This window comes from Heloderma suspectum, chromosome 6 (genome assembly GCF_057233095.1).
Source record: "Heloderma suspectum isolate Gila_16-S chromosome 6, 16-S_ref, whole genome shotgun sequence".
Taxonomy (NCBI): Eukaryota; Metazoa; Chordata; class Lepidosauria; order Squamata; family Helodermatidae; genus Heloderma; species Heloderma suspectum.
In genome coordinates, this window is record NC_139463.1 from 128,020,807 (window position 1) to 128,036,028 (window position 15,222).

Consider the following 15,222-nt stretch of genomic DNA (forward strand, 5'->3'; position numbering starts at 1 on the left):
TGTTGTGAAGCCTCTGTATTTACATTCATAAAGCCGTCTCTTGACTAGATATTGACAATGACATGCCTACCTCCGCAAGAGCATTCCTGACCTGGCTACATGTTGTGAAAGGGCTCCTCTGAGCAGAAATCTGCAGGCACCCACTTTAGTTGTCTTCCGTGGTCTTCCAGGCCTTTTGCTGCTGCTGAGCTTGCCAGTTAATTCCTTTTTCAGGATGTTCCAAACTGTTGTGTTGGCCACTCCCACTGTTTTTGCTCTCTCTCTGATGGGTTTATTTTGTTTCCTCAACTTAGTGATGGCTTCCTTCACTTGCATGGACACCTCTTTAGACCTCATGTTGGGAGTTCCAGTGAACAGCTACCAAATGCAAATGTAACACTCAGGCCACACCTGGCAAAGCAGCTGCTTGTCAGCCATTCGTTCCATTACTTACGAGCCACCAATGATGGGTGTGTGTGTATGCCACTGGCTGTCCTTCCTGAATGGTTAGTGCCCCACTTTTGTCAAACCCCTTGAATTACAGCTGAAAGTCCTGACTTTGCTCCCATCTGGGTGTGTTTCCTTTCAACTTCAATGTAGTGTACAAAGGCCAACTGCCAGAACAGTTATCCTTGTTCCAATATTTCTGGCCCTGACTGTACATCTTCAAGAGGTGTCTAAAGGTCTTCATAAGTTCTGCCTCTTGAACCACATGTGAGAGAGCGTTCCAGAGGGTGGGTGCCACTACCAAGAAGGCCTGCTTGCATGCTGTACCCTGATGCAATGCTGTTGGTTGTGGAAAGACCAACAAGGCCTCCTCAGGGTCAGTACTGGCTTCTTGAGAACTGCTGCTGATTACCATAGCATCTGTAGCATAGATGGTGCTAGACTAGATGCACCAATGCTTAAAGGCAACTTTCTGTGGGATGTTGTGAGTAAAAGGGAGACTGGCAGCTCATGTGCTTTCACGGTCATGCCAGATGGCATGCTGAAGAAAATGAAAGGTGAGGGAGTGCCTTGGTTTATCCCGAAGCCTGTTGGAGCAAATGCAGGGATTCTGGGGGGAAGAGGGTGATTGGCTGAAGGGATATTAATAAAAGTAGGAGGTGAGCATTGTAAAGGTTGGAGAACATCTTCATAGAGGCCTTTATGGGGTGAAGCTAGTTCTCCGCAGCATGACTGATGCAGATTCCACAATAGGCTAAACCAGCACTATCTCATCTTGGTGTTTCCCAGGGCATCTTTGTTGATCATGCCCATGTGGATGCTCCAGCGGGCAAGAGGAAGTACTTCTGCTGGTAGGTTTCACTGTACTGGCTTTTCTTTGACCCTGACTCCACTTCCCCAGTGACTCAAGAGTGACTAACCACTCTGAAATGGTTTGGGCTTTCCACAACTGCCCCAAGTGTGAGTCACGTGGGCAATTTCATGCCCAAACAGGAATTTGAGGTTGCACCACTCCTGCCAGTATCCATCAAATCCAAACCAGGTACAACCCTCATGCTTCTTCCCAAAAGGTCACAGGCATAAACCCTTTCTTGGACACCTGTTCCCTGGTCAAGGTAGATCGTCCAGGGCTGTTTCAGGATGGCGTATTTAGTAATAGACTATCTTGCACTTCTGAAGTAGGTTTAAATCAGCATGGTGCCCTCCACCTGTGTTGGGCTACAACTTCCATAATGCATAGCTGGTTGGGGAATTATAGGAGTTGTAGTCCACCTGTCTGGAGTCATAGAATGGTAGGGTTGGAAGGGGCCTTTAAGACCATTGAGTCCAACCCCTGCACAATGCAGGAATCCAAGCCAAAGCATCCCTGACAGATGGCTGTCCAACTTCATCTTGAATGCCTCTAGTGTGGGAGAGCCCACCACCTCCCTAGGGAATGGGTTCCATTGTCATATTGCTCTGACAGGAAGTTTTCCTGATGTTCAGCCGGAATCTGGCTTCCTGTCACTTGAGCCCATTGTTCTGTGTCCTGGCCTTCCTCTCTGTGACAACCTTTCAAGTCCTTGAAGAGCACTACCCTATCTCCTCTCAGTCTTCTCAAGGCTAAACATGCCCAGTTCTTTCACTCTGTCCTCATACGGCTTTGTTTCCAGTCCCCCGATCATCTTCCTTGCCCTTCTCTGAACCCTCTCCAGTTTGTCTGAATCCTTCTTAAAGTGTGGTGCCCAGACCTGGACACGGTACTCAAGATGAGGTGTAACCGGTGCTGAGTAGAAGGGAACTAGGACTTCATGTGGTTTGTAAGCTATGCTTCTATTAATGCAGCCCAAAATAGCAGTTGCCTTTTTTGCAGCCACATCACATTGTTGGCTCATATTCAGCTTGTGATCTACAATTCCAAGATCCTTCTCGCTTGTAGTATTGTTGAGCCACGTATCCCCCATCTTGTAACTGTGCATTTGGTTTCTTTTTCCTAGGTGCAGAACTTGGCATTTATCCCTATTAAATGTCATTCTGTTGTTTTCAGCCCAGTGCTCCAGCCTATCAAGATCACTTTGAATTTTGTTTCTGTCTTCCAGGGTATTAGCTATCCTGCCCAGCATTCCCTGCACCTCCTCCTCCAAGTCATTAATCAAAATGTTGAAGAGCACTGGGCCCAGGACTGAGCCCTGTGGTACCCCACTCGTTACCTCTTCCCCAGTTTGAGAAGATCTCATTGATAAGCACTCTTTGAGTCTAATTCTGTAGCCAACTGTGGATCCACCGGATTGTTGTTTCATCTAGCCCACTTTGAGCTAGTTTGCTCATCAGGAGATCATGGGGCACTTTGTCGAAAGCTTTGCTGAAGTCGAGGTATATGATGTCCACAGCATTCCCACAGTCCACAAGGGAGGTTACCTGATCAAAACATGAGATCAGATTTGTCTGGCAGAATTTGTTCTTGACAAATCCATGTTGGCTTTGGGTAATCACTGCATTGTTTTCAAGGTGCTTACAGATGGACTGCTTTATTATCTGCTCCAGAATTTTCCCAGGGATTGATGTCAGACTGACTGGTCTGTAGTTCCCAGGTTCCTCCTTTTTACCCTTTCTGAAGATAGGGACATTAGCCCTCCTCCAGTCATCTGGCACTTCCCCCGTCCTCCATGATTTCTCAGAGAGAATAGACAGTGGTTCTGAGAGTTCTTCTGCTAGTTCCTTTATTACTCTAGGGCGCAGTTCATCTGGCCCTGGGGATTTGAACTCATTCAAAGGAATTAGGTGTTCCTTGACCATATGCCTATCGATCTTGAGCTGCAATCCTGCTCCTTCAGCCTGTACTTCGCCTTTGCCAGGGGCGTCATAGACCCTCTTTTGGGAGAAGACTGAGCCAAAGCAGGAATTGAGCACATCCGTTATCATTCTGCCATCCATATTTAATAGCTGAACCACCATTTCTTTCCTCTGTCTTTTACTATGCATGGATCTGAAGAAGGCCTTTTTGTTAGCATCCCTCGCTAACCTCAGCTTGTTCTCAGCTTTAGCCTTCCTGACACCATCCCTGCAGTTCTGTGCTACCTGTCTGGCCTTCTTTCCACTTCCTATGTGGGTCCTTTTTTGTTCTCACATCTTACGCTTTTTGTGAAGCCACGTTGGCTTCTTCTGTTGTCTTCCACCTTTTCTTCTTGTTGGAATTGTTTGTAAATGTGCCTTTAGAATGTCTATCTTGGACTCCTTTTCTCATTAGAGAAAAGGAAGGCTCGTCTCCATGCTAGCAAAGCTTACATTGGCCTGTATTGGTGTGGTACCTACTTGCAAGTGTGTGAGGCAGTTTTGCCTCTAGCTTTCCACATGCTCAGGCTGCCTTCTGGTGCAAGCACAGCCTGTGTCAAGGCCAGCCCAGGTGTGCCTCAGAGAGGCACACTCTCTGAGTGCCCTGGAGTCTGCAGCGACACACAGGAGTCCAGGCCGTACTCAGCCCAGGGAAGAAGGCCGCATCCAAGCCTGTTTCCTCACACCGCCACGGGGGGCTCTGGGGCCTCGTCTGCCTGGGCGAGTGCGGGTCGCTGGACTGAACAGCGGTCCCTAGAAGCGCGGGGGGGCGGGGGTCCCTCCCCCTAAGACCGTGTTGCGCTCCCGCCAGGGGACCTGGGGGACGAAGGACGGGGGGCTCCACCCCTCCTAGGAAAGGCGGTGGGAGGTCGCCCCGTGTAAACGGGGGAGGGGTGGTGGGCTGCGAATAGTTTACAAGGAGGAGGGGGGAAATCCCCCCGCGAGGTACAGCACCGGGGGGTGGTCGGCCTGTAACGTTGGCCCGCCCTGCTGTACGGGGGGGTTGGCTCTCCCCCCAAAACAGGCCCCAGTCACGTGCTGGGAGGCTCCCGTGTCGTCCCCCCACTCGCGCGCGCACACAAAGGCAGGCCCCATCACCACGTGGGCTCTTCTCGGCTGTCCTCTAGATTCCGCCTTCCCCTGTCCGGGCTGTCATTGGCCGCGCGCCTCCCCTCCCCTCGCCAACGGACGGGGCCGCGGGCCAATCCGCCACCGGCCCCCTTGTTTGCGTCACGGAGCCCGCCGCGCGATTCTCACTCGCCTTGCGTCACCGAGGCCTGTTCTCCCGGAATGGCCCTCGCCCAATCAGCGCCCGCGGGCGTCAGCCGTGACGGGTTCGGCAGCTCATCAGAGCGAGGAAACGGGCCAATGGGAACGAAGCCGGTCGGGCCGATCCGACAGGCGCGGGCCAATCGTAGGACCGAAATAGGCGGGCGGGCCTAACCGAAGAGGCCAATGAAGGAGGGGCGGTGGGCGGAGCCCGGACGGCGGTTATAAGGTGGCGCGAGGCGGGCGGGGCTAGGACCTTTTCCCCAGAATGTCTGCGAGTCAAGAGAGCCGGTGAGTGCGCGAGTGCGAGCGAGGCCTCCCCCCACGGCGCTAGGCCCGTGCCCTCCCCTCCCTTTTAGGCCCTACGCGGATCGAACCATCCTCTGCCCACGGTGTGGGGGCGCTGAGGAACGGCCTCTCCCCTTGTGGATGAAAGGACGCGGGGCTCGCTTCTCTTCCCCTTGTCGAGTTAGGTCTTCCGCTTTGCGGCCGGCCTCTCCACGTGGCCGACTTGCCCGTGGTTTTTTCTTCTTGTTTCCCCTCCCCGAATGTGGATTGGTCTCGTCCTCCCCGCATAGGCGCTCTGTTGCCCTTGGGCCGAGACCATTTTCTCGGGGGGGGGGCGGCGAAAAAGAAAAGCGCGGAAGGCAGGAAAGGTTTAGAGGCGGCGGCGGCGGCCTGCCTGGCCGACCCCGCCGTGTGAGTAAGAACTCTGTCCGCAGCAGTGACGCCATTTCGGAGGGAGGCGCCTGCTCGTAATGGCGTCGCCTAACCTTTTTTCATAATTTCTGGCCTCCGTCGCCCCCAAATTCTTCTGCGCGGCGGGCGGGGCCATTTTCTTTCGCTGCGGGGGGGGGGGATTTGTCGCCTCTTTCGTTAAGGACGGGGGAGGCCGAGGCGATGCTCCTCCCGCGAGGGAGCGTCGAGGAACGTGGCGGCGGGGAGAAGGGCGGCCCTTTCCCCCTCCCCTTTTTGGCGGAAGGAGCCATTTTGGGTCTTTCACACGTTGCCCCCGTCTCCCCCAGTGGCCTGTTCCGTTTTCTCTTCTCCCCGTTCACCCCCAACACTTGGTTTTTCCCGGCGCGAGGGGCGGCAAAGGGCGCGCCCGCGCTCCCGCCGCGCAGACTTGGTACGGGCGGGTCCATTTCTAGAGCAGGGGAAGACTCGGAGCCCTTGCGAACTCCCCCCCATCTCCCCCCCCCGCGGCGGCCGCGTCCATTTTCCTCCTTGCCCATTGTCCTGCCGCTTCGCATCCGGGAACTCTGCGCCCGTGACGTCACGGGCCTGCGGCCAAAGGCGCGGAGAGGGGGAGGCGCCTCTTGCCCTTAAAAGGAAAACCGGAAGCGATGAGCGGTGAGGCAGGAGGGAGCACGTGGGAGGCGGGGCGTGGGGGGCAGCTGGGCAGGCCCGAGGCGGGAGAACTGCGGAGCTCGGGGCCTCCTCGCCCGGCAGGGGTAGTGCCCGCCCCGGGAGGCTTTTGCAAGGAGGCGGCCGGGCCATGTGCCAGTGGCTACCGGGAGCTTACTGCTTCCTTCAGGGTCCTTCCTCTTCCGAGGGCCAGGCTGCTGGAGCCGAACACGTCTGAGGGAGACTTCATCAACAGAGCGCCCTGTTTAAGAGCTTCTCAAGGGAGGAATTCTGGGTTGCCGCACTTGGTAGGATCCAGCATAAATTAGGAACGGGCTGGAGCTATGCAGACCAGAGACATACTACTCGTGGGAGAGGGGGAGCCACCCGCCACTAGGGTGTCTGGAAAGGAGAAGCGATGAAGACTTGAGGAGGGGGTGCAGCAAGAAGGCAGGGCCTCAGATTCATGCGGGGGGGTAGCCCCCTTTGTCACTAGTCACACTTCAGTGCAGCCTTCCCCAACCTGGTGACCTTCAGGTGTGTTAGGCTACAACTCGCAGAATTCCCAATGGCCCTGCTGGCTGGGGATGATGGAAGTTGTAGTCCAGCACCTTTGGGGACTGCTAGGCTGGGGAAGGCTGCTTCATTGGATCATTGTGTTGCTCGCAAGATGATGCGCAACTCCATTCTACTGCACTTCATGATGTTTGTGTTTTTTTCCCTAGACCTAGAGACAATGGCCCCGAAGGGATGGACCCTGATGGTGTCATTGAGGTGAGCGTGGTGGGCAGCACACTCAGTGGGTGTCAATATATGGATGAGGAATGCCTGGGACTTATGGGGGCTGGTTTAGGGTTCAAGTGTTATAGTTGGTTCTTGATTAGAGGCGTGATACAGATGGTGTGAACAGGCTGGGGAGGGCTGTGAGAGGAACAAGGAGAGTGCTTGCCTGGGGGTGGGTCTTAAAGTGTAGGGAGGCAGTTTCTTGCTAGAGATGTGAAGGCCCAGAAAATGTTGTCTCTCCCACCTACCCTCATTTTTCCTTGGCCTTGACATTTCTTTCTTTCTCTCTATCTCTCTCTCTCTCTCTCTGCATGCACACAAATAAATATACTGCTTCAGGACATACGCGGCAGTCTCTAAAATTGCCCAAGAAGCCCAGTGGGTGTGTGTGCAGGGAGGTGAAGCTTCTTTTCGGGAGCTTGGGGCTCAGACGAGGCAGCCATGAGAGGTGGGCTCATCCTCTACCTACTTCTCCCTACAGAGCAATTGGAATGAGATTGTTGACAGCTTTGATGACATGAACTTGTCGGAGTCGCTCCTGCGAGGAATCTACGCTTATGGTTTTGAGAAACCCTCTGCCATCCAACAGCGAGCCATTCTCCCTTGTATCAAGGGTGAGGTTAACCACACGCACTCTTTTTTTAAAAAAAAGAATATAGTAGCGGGAGTGGAGATGTTTGACCTCCCAAGTTGGTCTTCCCTGGCCTTGGCTACTCAGGAGTTGGTGGAGTGCAATTCCCATCATTCCCAGCCAGCATAGCCTATGCTCAGGAATGATGGGAGCTGTAGTCCAAGATTGGGATAGCCTGTCTTAAGCAAAAGGGGAAAGTGTAGCAAAAGGTTACCTGACTTTCAAAGGTGGAAGGTCGAAGGGAAGGGCTTGGAGCAGGCAAGAACAAATCTGAAGAGCAATTTAATGCCCAGGGTGCCTCCTTGCTGAGCAAAGATTTGAGCCTGGGTCTCCCTGCTACAAGAAGTTCAAGAAATGAAGCTGCTTTATGCTTGGCAAGTCTATTGGCTCTCCTTAAACTCAGTGCTGTCTGTTCCAACCTTCACCATGCTGGTGCCCTCCAGAAGTGTTGGACTGCAACTCCTATTACCCCCAGGTAGCACAGCTGTTGGTGGGAGTGCTTTTTTTTTTTTTTTACAGAACCCATATGCTGCTCTATCTCTTAACAAGCATTGCAGCCTCAACCCATCAGAGGGCGCCAGATTGGGAAGAGCGGGTCTGTTCTGACAGCAGTTTTCCAGAAATCCTGGCAAAGAGAGAGAGTGGGGGGGGTGCACACTTTCCCAGGCCCTACTGTGCTAGCCAAGCTCCTGTTAGCTTGAGATGCCAGCGATGGTAGCTCGATCCGTCTGCAAAGCGCATGCTCTACCCACCAGGCTATCGTCCCTCTCCAGATGCACCTGGGCAGTGTTCAATTTCTCTTGAGCGCTTGATGTCACCAGCCCCCTGCTAATGGGCAAAGAGGCACCTTTTAAAGTGGCTGCTCTCTTATATCTAGCAGGGGGACATCAACTGTCCTTATTCATCCCAGCGCAGCATTCCTCCCAGTGGCTGTTTGCTGGTTCATGCTGAGGGAATAGACTGAATGCTTAACAAAAGGTGTAGTGCTCTGCCTTGCTGGCTATAGAAGTGCTGTTCTGCTCTGGAGTGGAAGGCAGGGTGTCTCTCGCAGTTCTTTGGTGCCTGACCCTATTCCCCTTTCCTCCTGCTCAGGTTACGATGTGATTGCCCAAGCCCAGTCTGGAACTGGGAAGACAGCCACTTTTGCTATCTCCATCTTGCAACAAATTGAGCTGGACCTGAAGGCTACCCAGGCCCTGGTGCTAGCCCCAACAAGAGAGTTGGCTCAGCAGGTAGGCCTTGTTCTGCTACTTGTCCCTGGTGCACAGAGAAAGTAAAAAGTCTTGAGGGGTGGTTTGCCTGTTTGCACAGCCTGAGTGCTGGCTGCCAAGTTGTCCTTCCTTGCCTGTCTAATATAACAGGCACGGTGGCTAGAAACTTGACCAAGGGCCACAAGATGTCGTGACTGGGTATGCCTCAGCTCGCTCCACTCCCATCAGAAAGAGGCCAGGTCCTTCCTTGGGCCTCAGGAGCCATCTACCTCCCACTGCTATTGTGGCAGCATTGGGCCAAAGAGTGTTCCAGAGCATTGTTCCAGAATGGGGTGCCACCAGATGTTTTAGATTCCAACTCCCCTTAGCCCCAATTAGCATGGCTGATGGTCAGGGATATTGGGAGCTGTTCCCCAAAACATCTGGAGGGCAACACAATGAGGGATGTCACTCCAGAGGCTGGAGAAGTCTTGATTGCATTCCTCTGATTGTGTTCCACTTCATCTATTGGCTTTAGTCTCCTCCTGGGTGCCCCCATCTCCCTTGGACTTCCACTCCCTGCTAACTGGGCAAAGAGGCACCTTTTAAAGTGGTGGCTTCCTTATATCTAGCAGGGGGACATCAACCATCCCTATTCATCCCAGCACAGTGCTCCTCCCAGTAGCTGTTAGCTGGTTCATGCTGGGGCTACAAGAGGATTTTTTGAAGATGGCTTTAGGAAGCCAGCTGTGCCAGTTTTGGGACGTGGCATGGCTGCCTTATTGGGGGTTCCTTTGCCGCCACCCCATTCTCGAAGTGGCGAGGCTGGGCCAGCCCCCATCCCAGAATACCGATGAGATGGAAAACCTGCTCAGGGACTTTGGGTCAAGACCATATTAACTGTTCTCTCTTTCCCCATAGATCCAGAAGGTGGTGATGGCCCTGGGAGACTACATGGGTGCATCATGTCATGCCTGCATAGGGGGGACAAATGTCCGGGCTGAGGTTCAGAAGCTGCAAATGGAAGCCCCTCATATCATCGTTGGGACTCCCGGGCGGGTGTTCGACATGTTGAACAGGAGATACCTGTGTAAGTCTGTCCATGTTTTCCTGATTGCTTGTGTTCTGTGGGTCTCTGATTCACCCATGCAAGACAGCCAGGCATTGTGCACAGCAAATCTGCTCTTTGGAGACTGCATCTTTCCCTGGATTTTTTGGTTTAAGTGCCTAGCTTTGCAGCCGCACTGAAGCTGGATAATTGCATGGGCTGGGCGGGTGCTCTGTGCCATCTCAGCAGCTGGACAAGATTGCAGGGGCCTTGGTGCTCTGGCGCTTAACTTTCTGGCTTGTGCAGTTAGGTTCTTAGCATGGGGTTGTGTCACCAGACCCTTCTCATACTGCCGTTCCATGATGATCAACCCCATGCGTGTCATCTGACTCCCATGCCCCCAATTTTCCTCCCAGCCAGCGTTCTGCTGTGCTGGGGGAGGGCCACAGGGGTCTGGGGGAAAGTGATCATAACTAATCATGTCCCTGAGAACAGCAGCAGATTTGTCCTGCGAGTGCCAATCCACTCTTTTCGAGAGTCCTGACCGACGCTCTTTGTTTCTGCAGCGCCCAAGTTTATCAAGATGTTTGTGCTGGATGAAGCTGATGAGATGTTGAGTCGGGGTTTCAAGGACCAGATCTATGACATCTTCCAAAAACTGAGTGGCAACACGCAGGTAGAGAATTCATCACATAGCTGGCCATCCTGTCTTGGTGAGGTAGCCATGATCTGTAAGGCAAGGGGAGTAGCTTTATCTCAGCCCCTTCCAGTCCAGGCTGTTCATCAGCAGAATTACGGCAGGGGCAGGTTGGTTTCAGCCAATAACATGACCTTGGCTCTGTAGTCCTGGTGTGGTTGGCAGAGTAGGCGCTGGGGTTTTCCTTGGAGCCTTAAGGAAGCGGAATGGGACTGTGGCCTCCAAAGAGAGAACAGGAGCCTGCAGCTAGAGTGGAGAGTGGGGTCTGCCTGCCCCCGGCCAGCGGGGCTGGGTAATCCCTGCTGGAGAGGCCTCCAATTAGACGGCTGTGTCTCTTCCAGGTGGTGCTCTTGTCTGCCACCATGCCCATGGATGTTCTTGAGGTGACCAAGAAGTTCATGAGGGACCCGATCCGTATCCTGGTCAAGAAGGAAGAGCTGACCCTTGAGGGTATTAGGCAGTTCTACATCAATGTGGAGAGGGAGGTATGTACCAACAGCAGTTCTCTACTGTGCAGGGCTGGGGGGGGAGGAGATGCCTAGAATACCTGCAGATCCAGCCTTTTCCTTTCCCAGTATTTGGCAGTGCTGCTGGGCTTTGTGAGCCCCAGAAGGGGCTGAATCTGAATCTGTTTGCCTGCTTCTGTGTTCACTGCAGGGCAGGTCTACATCAGCCTTCCCGAGCTGGATTCCCTCCAGATGTTTTAGACCGCAGCTACTGGCATTCCTGACCATTGGCCAGGCTGCCTGGATGTTCAAAGTTCAGAAGATCTGAAGGGCACCAGGCTGGGGAAGACTGGTGTAGGCAGTCCCTGCAGAAGCAGTTCTGTGTTGAGTACTTGCTGTGGGAATTTGGTTAGGCTTGTGTATCTGCAAAAGACCCAGAAGGCAGCATTTTCATGTTCTCAGGGGCTCCAGGGCTGGGAATGTGGTTGCTCAAGCAGTATTTTATTCGAGAGGCTGGATCTGTGTGGGCTTCGGTTCTAACCCTCCTGTCTCATTCCAGGAGTGGAAGCTGGACACATTGTGTGACCTTTATGAGACCCTCACCATTACCCAAGCTGTCATCTTCATCAACACCAGGAGGAAGGTGGACTGGCTCACTGAGAAGATGCATGCCCGGGATTTCACTGTTTCTGCCATGGTGGGTGGAAACGCTTTGGCGGGGGCAGGCGCAGTGTGGCCTTCCTCAGGGTGATGGTCTTCTGAAGGTCTGCTTTTGAGGTCTACCTGGAGTGGGTGGGGAAATCTGAACAGCTGCTACTGGCTCATCTGAACAGCTGCTACTGGCTCCATACACCATTGTGGAAAGGAGCCAAAAGCATGAGGTATAGGCCATGTTAAGTGGATTACAGGTAATCTGATTTTCCTGAGAGGAATCTTCTTCAGAGGCACTGTGGTGGAAACTTGGCAAGAAAAGAAAAAACTAGATTGTAGGGCTGCATCCAGCATGGGTTGTGGGCATCGTGTGAATGGTGTGCGTTGGGAGGAGAAGCTTTGAAGCGTAGCCCTTGGAATTGAAAAAGTGGGCTGTCTGTCTTGAAGACCAGATTGGCGAATTTTGGGCTGTCCCATCCTTTGGAAGTGGGGAGAGGGTGATGGAGTTGCTGAGGGCACCAGGAGCAATGTCACTGTGGTAACAAGCGGTGCTTCTCCCTGCAGCACGGAGACATGGATCAGAAGGAGCGCGACGTCATCATGAGAGAGTTCCGCTCCGGCTCCAGCCGTGTCCTGATCACCACAGACTTGCTGGTGCGTGTGCTCCTGGGGCAGAGCAGCGCTGCTCTTCCTGTCCCCCTTCCCCAAGGAGATTCCCTCTCTGCCTCATTGGTGCAGTGCTGTTGGCGGATTGTAGCTCCTTGGCACACAAAGGGTTGGGAGGCTGCTCCTTTCCGCAGCAGGTGCCCATCAGGTTTCCTGCCACTTTGCAGCAGCCCACAAAATTGTCCTGCCATTTTAGCAAGGAACTTCCTCGCTTGCACAAGAGGCTCTCGGGCAGTGCAAACTTCTTCTGTGTGTTTTTGATACAAGCTGCCTTGAAGACTTGAAAGGTTGGGCTACAGATGCTGAAAATGGGTGTAGCTCACTGTGCCATCTTCCTTCCCAGGCCCGTGGAATTGATGTACAACAGGTGTCCCTGGTCATCAACTATGACCTGCCCACCAACCGTGAGAACTATATCCACAGGTGAGTGGACGCTTCTCAGAGCGGGGCTTCCAGAAGGCTCTCCTGCTTCAAGCCCTGTTTTGTCCTTGCTTGTCCTCACCCAGCTCCTTGCTGTCAGCTTCCACAGTAACTCTTCTCCCCCACCCCTCAGGATCGGTCGAGGTGGCCGCTTTGGAAGGAAAGGAGTAGCAATTAACATGGTGACGGAAGAGGACAAGCGCACACTGCGTGACATTGAGACGTTCTACAACACCTCCATTGAGGAAATGCCTCTCAACGTGGCTGACCTCATCTGAGCTGCCTCTCTGGGGGCCCACGTGCCTGCAACAACAAACACCCCCCCCATTGGGCACAAAATTCCCCCGTACCTGCCCTTTTCTATTTTTGAGTTTCCTTGCCTTTTGAATAAATGTCACTTTTTTGGAGGCAAAATGAAATCTTTAGTGTTTACTGGCGCTTTTCTCTGTCTCAATCTCTTCCCCTCTCCTACTTCTTGTGACTTCATTTTGTAGCTCAGTTCTCCAAATGTCCCCTGAATCCAGAACCCAGGTACAGTTCGGAGTGCGGAGGGGAGCAGATCATAGAAGCTCAGATTCCTGGCTTCTTATCCCCTCTCCTTCCTGCCATGCCCCTGAAAACTTTGTAGTCTTTGAAATTAAGCTTTCAACAGAATCGTGGTGCTAATGGAAGAAGAAAAAAAGCTTGAGAATCTAAAACCTACCTCAAAAAGGTCATGGTTTTTTTTTCTCCCTGCTTAAAATCATTGGTTCAAACAAATTGCCAAGATGTGTTTTTCTCTCTATGAAATGAGACCTCCCCATCACTTACTTAAAATAAAAACCTTAAAAAAATGAAAACTTTTCATACAGCAAAAAAAATCTGTGCGTGCAACCTTACCTTTTTTTGTATAGCTATTATTTATTCAAAAGGAAAGTTACAGTGACCAAAATAAACGTGATCTTGAGAAAACTATTTGCTTTGGGTGATTTTGTAAAAAGGGGGCCTCTTAGTCCTTGGATCCCTCTGAGGAAACCGTGTTAAAGAGGAGGTTGTAACTTGCTGAGTAGGAAGGATGCATGCCAGATCTTTCTCTTTGGCCTCTGGCGGTAGGGGAGAGTATTAACTGACACTGCCAGTGTGTTTGTATGTTGTGCTTTGCTTTCCTTGGATGAAGGAGCAGTTCATCTTAACCTCCCTGTTGTTTTAGTGTGTTAGGACAATGATAATTTTTCATACAAGGATCATGTTCAAAACAAGGGCCACCCTACCAGACACGGCAGGATAAGCTGATGGTGAAGTTCTTCCCACCCATCCTGTTGTTGCATACATGAGGTGCCTTGGAGGAAATGCTAGTTTCGTATGCAAAGAACTAGCAGCTTGGTTTTAAAAGACCCGCCCTGGCCTTGTGCAAGCATGAGAGTGACCCAGATGGAGAAGGAAGATGGTGAGGTGGTCATCCATAGCAGCGTGGCAAGGGCTGTTTTGCCTGCAGTGTAAAAGCTCTGGCCTGGATCTGTGCTGAAACTGGCTGTGGCCAGGAAAGGGTAGGAGACGGAAGTGGTAGGCCCACTTAGAGCTGCTTCCCTTCCTGTTCAGTGCTCTCCACGAAAGGTTATGCTGAAAAAATCAGTCTTTAAAGCAGCCTTCTGCAGCCTGGGGCCCTCCAGATGGGGGGGGACTGCAACTTGCAGCATCCCCCAGCCAGGGAGGGCTGCTTTAAAGTGCCACAAGACTCGAATGGACTAATGCAGCTCCCCTCTGGAAACCTTTAAAAACAGCTACTCCCAGAAGACATTTTTCTGCAAGAAACCTGAACAGAAATGTAGAAGTGGGCTGTCTGGCATAAACTAGTGTATGGTGCAATAGTGCCTGGATGTCGCGTACCAGAATGTTTTTTGCTCAGCCTCGCAGCCCCGTTCCTCCACCTTGGCTAGAATGGGAGGGAGCGCAGGCCTACACCCCTGCCCCCGCTCTGGGTGTCTGCTGCAAGGCAACTCAGTGGCACCCCACCAACGCCCCCAGCTCCAACAATGTATTTCAGAGCTTGCAAATGTGGGTGTCCATGGAGGAGCTCTGTCTCAGCAGGCCTCCTTGCCACTGCTAACTGGCCTTAAAAGAAGCCTTGCCTGGCCGTGCCCCCGGTGAGTTGCACACAAGGCTGGCCTGGAGCCATGGTGTTTTTCGGTTGCAGCGTAACCACTTAAAAGGCTGTGATTTTATTGTGCGCTGTCTTCGCACCCTGCTGATGAAGAACATCTCTTGCCCAGTGGAGAAGAAGAGCAGCCCAGGAAGACCCGCTGTCTCCAGCCCACTTTTTCTACCTCCCCTTGCCCATATGGCCAGCTCCTTTGACGGACCCAGGGGTCCTGGCCCCCTTTACCAACACCAGCAGCCTGCTAAGGCCTGGTCCTCAATTTGGTGGCTAGTCTGGGTCAGGTTTGTACTGCTGGTGGGGAGGAGGCCCCAGGTAGGGCGCTTGCATGACTGAATGCTGCTCAATGGGGAAAACAAGCAATATTGCTTACGCTGGCCTCCCCCAACCAGGTGCCCTCCAGGCATGTTGAACTACAGCTCCCATCTTACCCAGCCAGCATGGGAGGGGTGATGGGAGCTGTAGTCCAACACATCCAGGGGGTTGCTGCACATGTGGAAAACAAGTAGAAGGACCCCACATCGCCTCCCCTTGGCAGGCCAGATGTCGACGTGCAGGGCAGGTGGATGCCCTCGGGTAGACGCCCTCGGGGAGAGCATGTCTTTCCCATCACATGAGTGTCAGACCCTCCTGCTGTGGTCAGGCATGAGGAAGGCCAAGTGCTGACTCACCCCTGCCCCCGAGCGCTGTGAGCCATCCCCAG

The 15,222-nt window shown here is 52.9% G+C and overlaps 1 protein-coding gene and 1 non-coding gene across 2 annotated transcripts; both read left to right on the forward strand.

Annotated features, from left to right (window-relative positions):
• The first annotated feature begins 4,758 nt into the window (after positions 1-4,758).
• Positions 4,759-13,337, forward strand: EIF4A1 (eukaryotic translation initiation factor 4A1). Its single transcript, XM_084806779.1, has 11 exons — positions 4,759-4,797; positions 6,579-6,627; positions 7,118-7,250; positions 8,360-8,499; positions 9,379-9,547; positions 10,072-10,181; positions 10,544-10,687; positions 11,208-11,345; positions 11,864-11,953; positions 12,309-12,388; positions 12,519-13,337. Exons 1-11 carry the CDS (start codon positions 4,775-4,777, stop codon positions 12,661-12,663), a joined length of 1,221 nt encoding a protein of 406 aa, XP_084662905.1. The 5' UTR covers positions 4,759-4,774; the 3' UTR covers positions 12,664-13,337.
• Positions 9,860-9,998, forward strand: LOC146343176 (small nucleolar RNA SNORD10). Its single transcript, XR_014784179.1, has one exon. It is a non-coding gene; the product is annotated as a small nucleolar RNA SNORD10 (small nucleolar RNA).
• Positions 13,338-15,222: the final 1,885 nt, after the last annotated feature.

What these genes read in the sequence shown, in the direction of transcription:
- EIF4A1 (XM_084806779.1), top strand. Translation starts at nt 4,775, where the DNA reads ATGTCTGCGAGTCAAGAGAGCCG. An exon ending in AACTGAGTGGCAACACGCAG is followed by an intron (nt 10,182 to 10,543) that starts GTAGAGAATTCA and finishes TGTCTCTTCCAG; the next exon opens with GTGGTGCTCTTGTCTGCCAC. An exon ending in ACATCAATGTGGAGAGGGAG is followed by an intron (nt 10,688 to 11,207) that starts GTATGTACCAAC and finishes GTCTCATTCCAG; the next exon opens with GAGTGGAAGCTGGACACATT.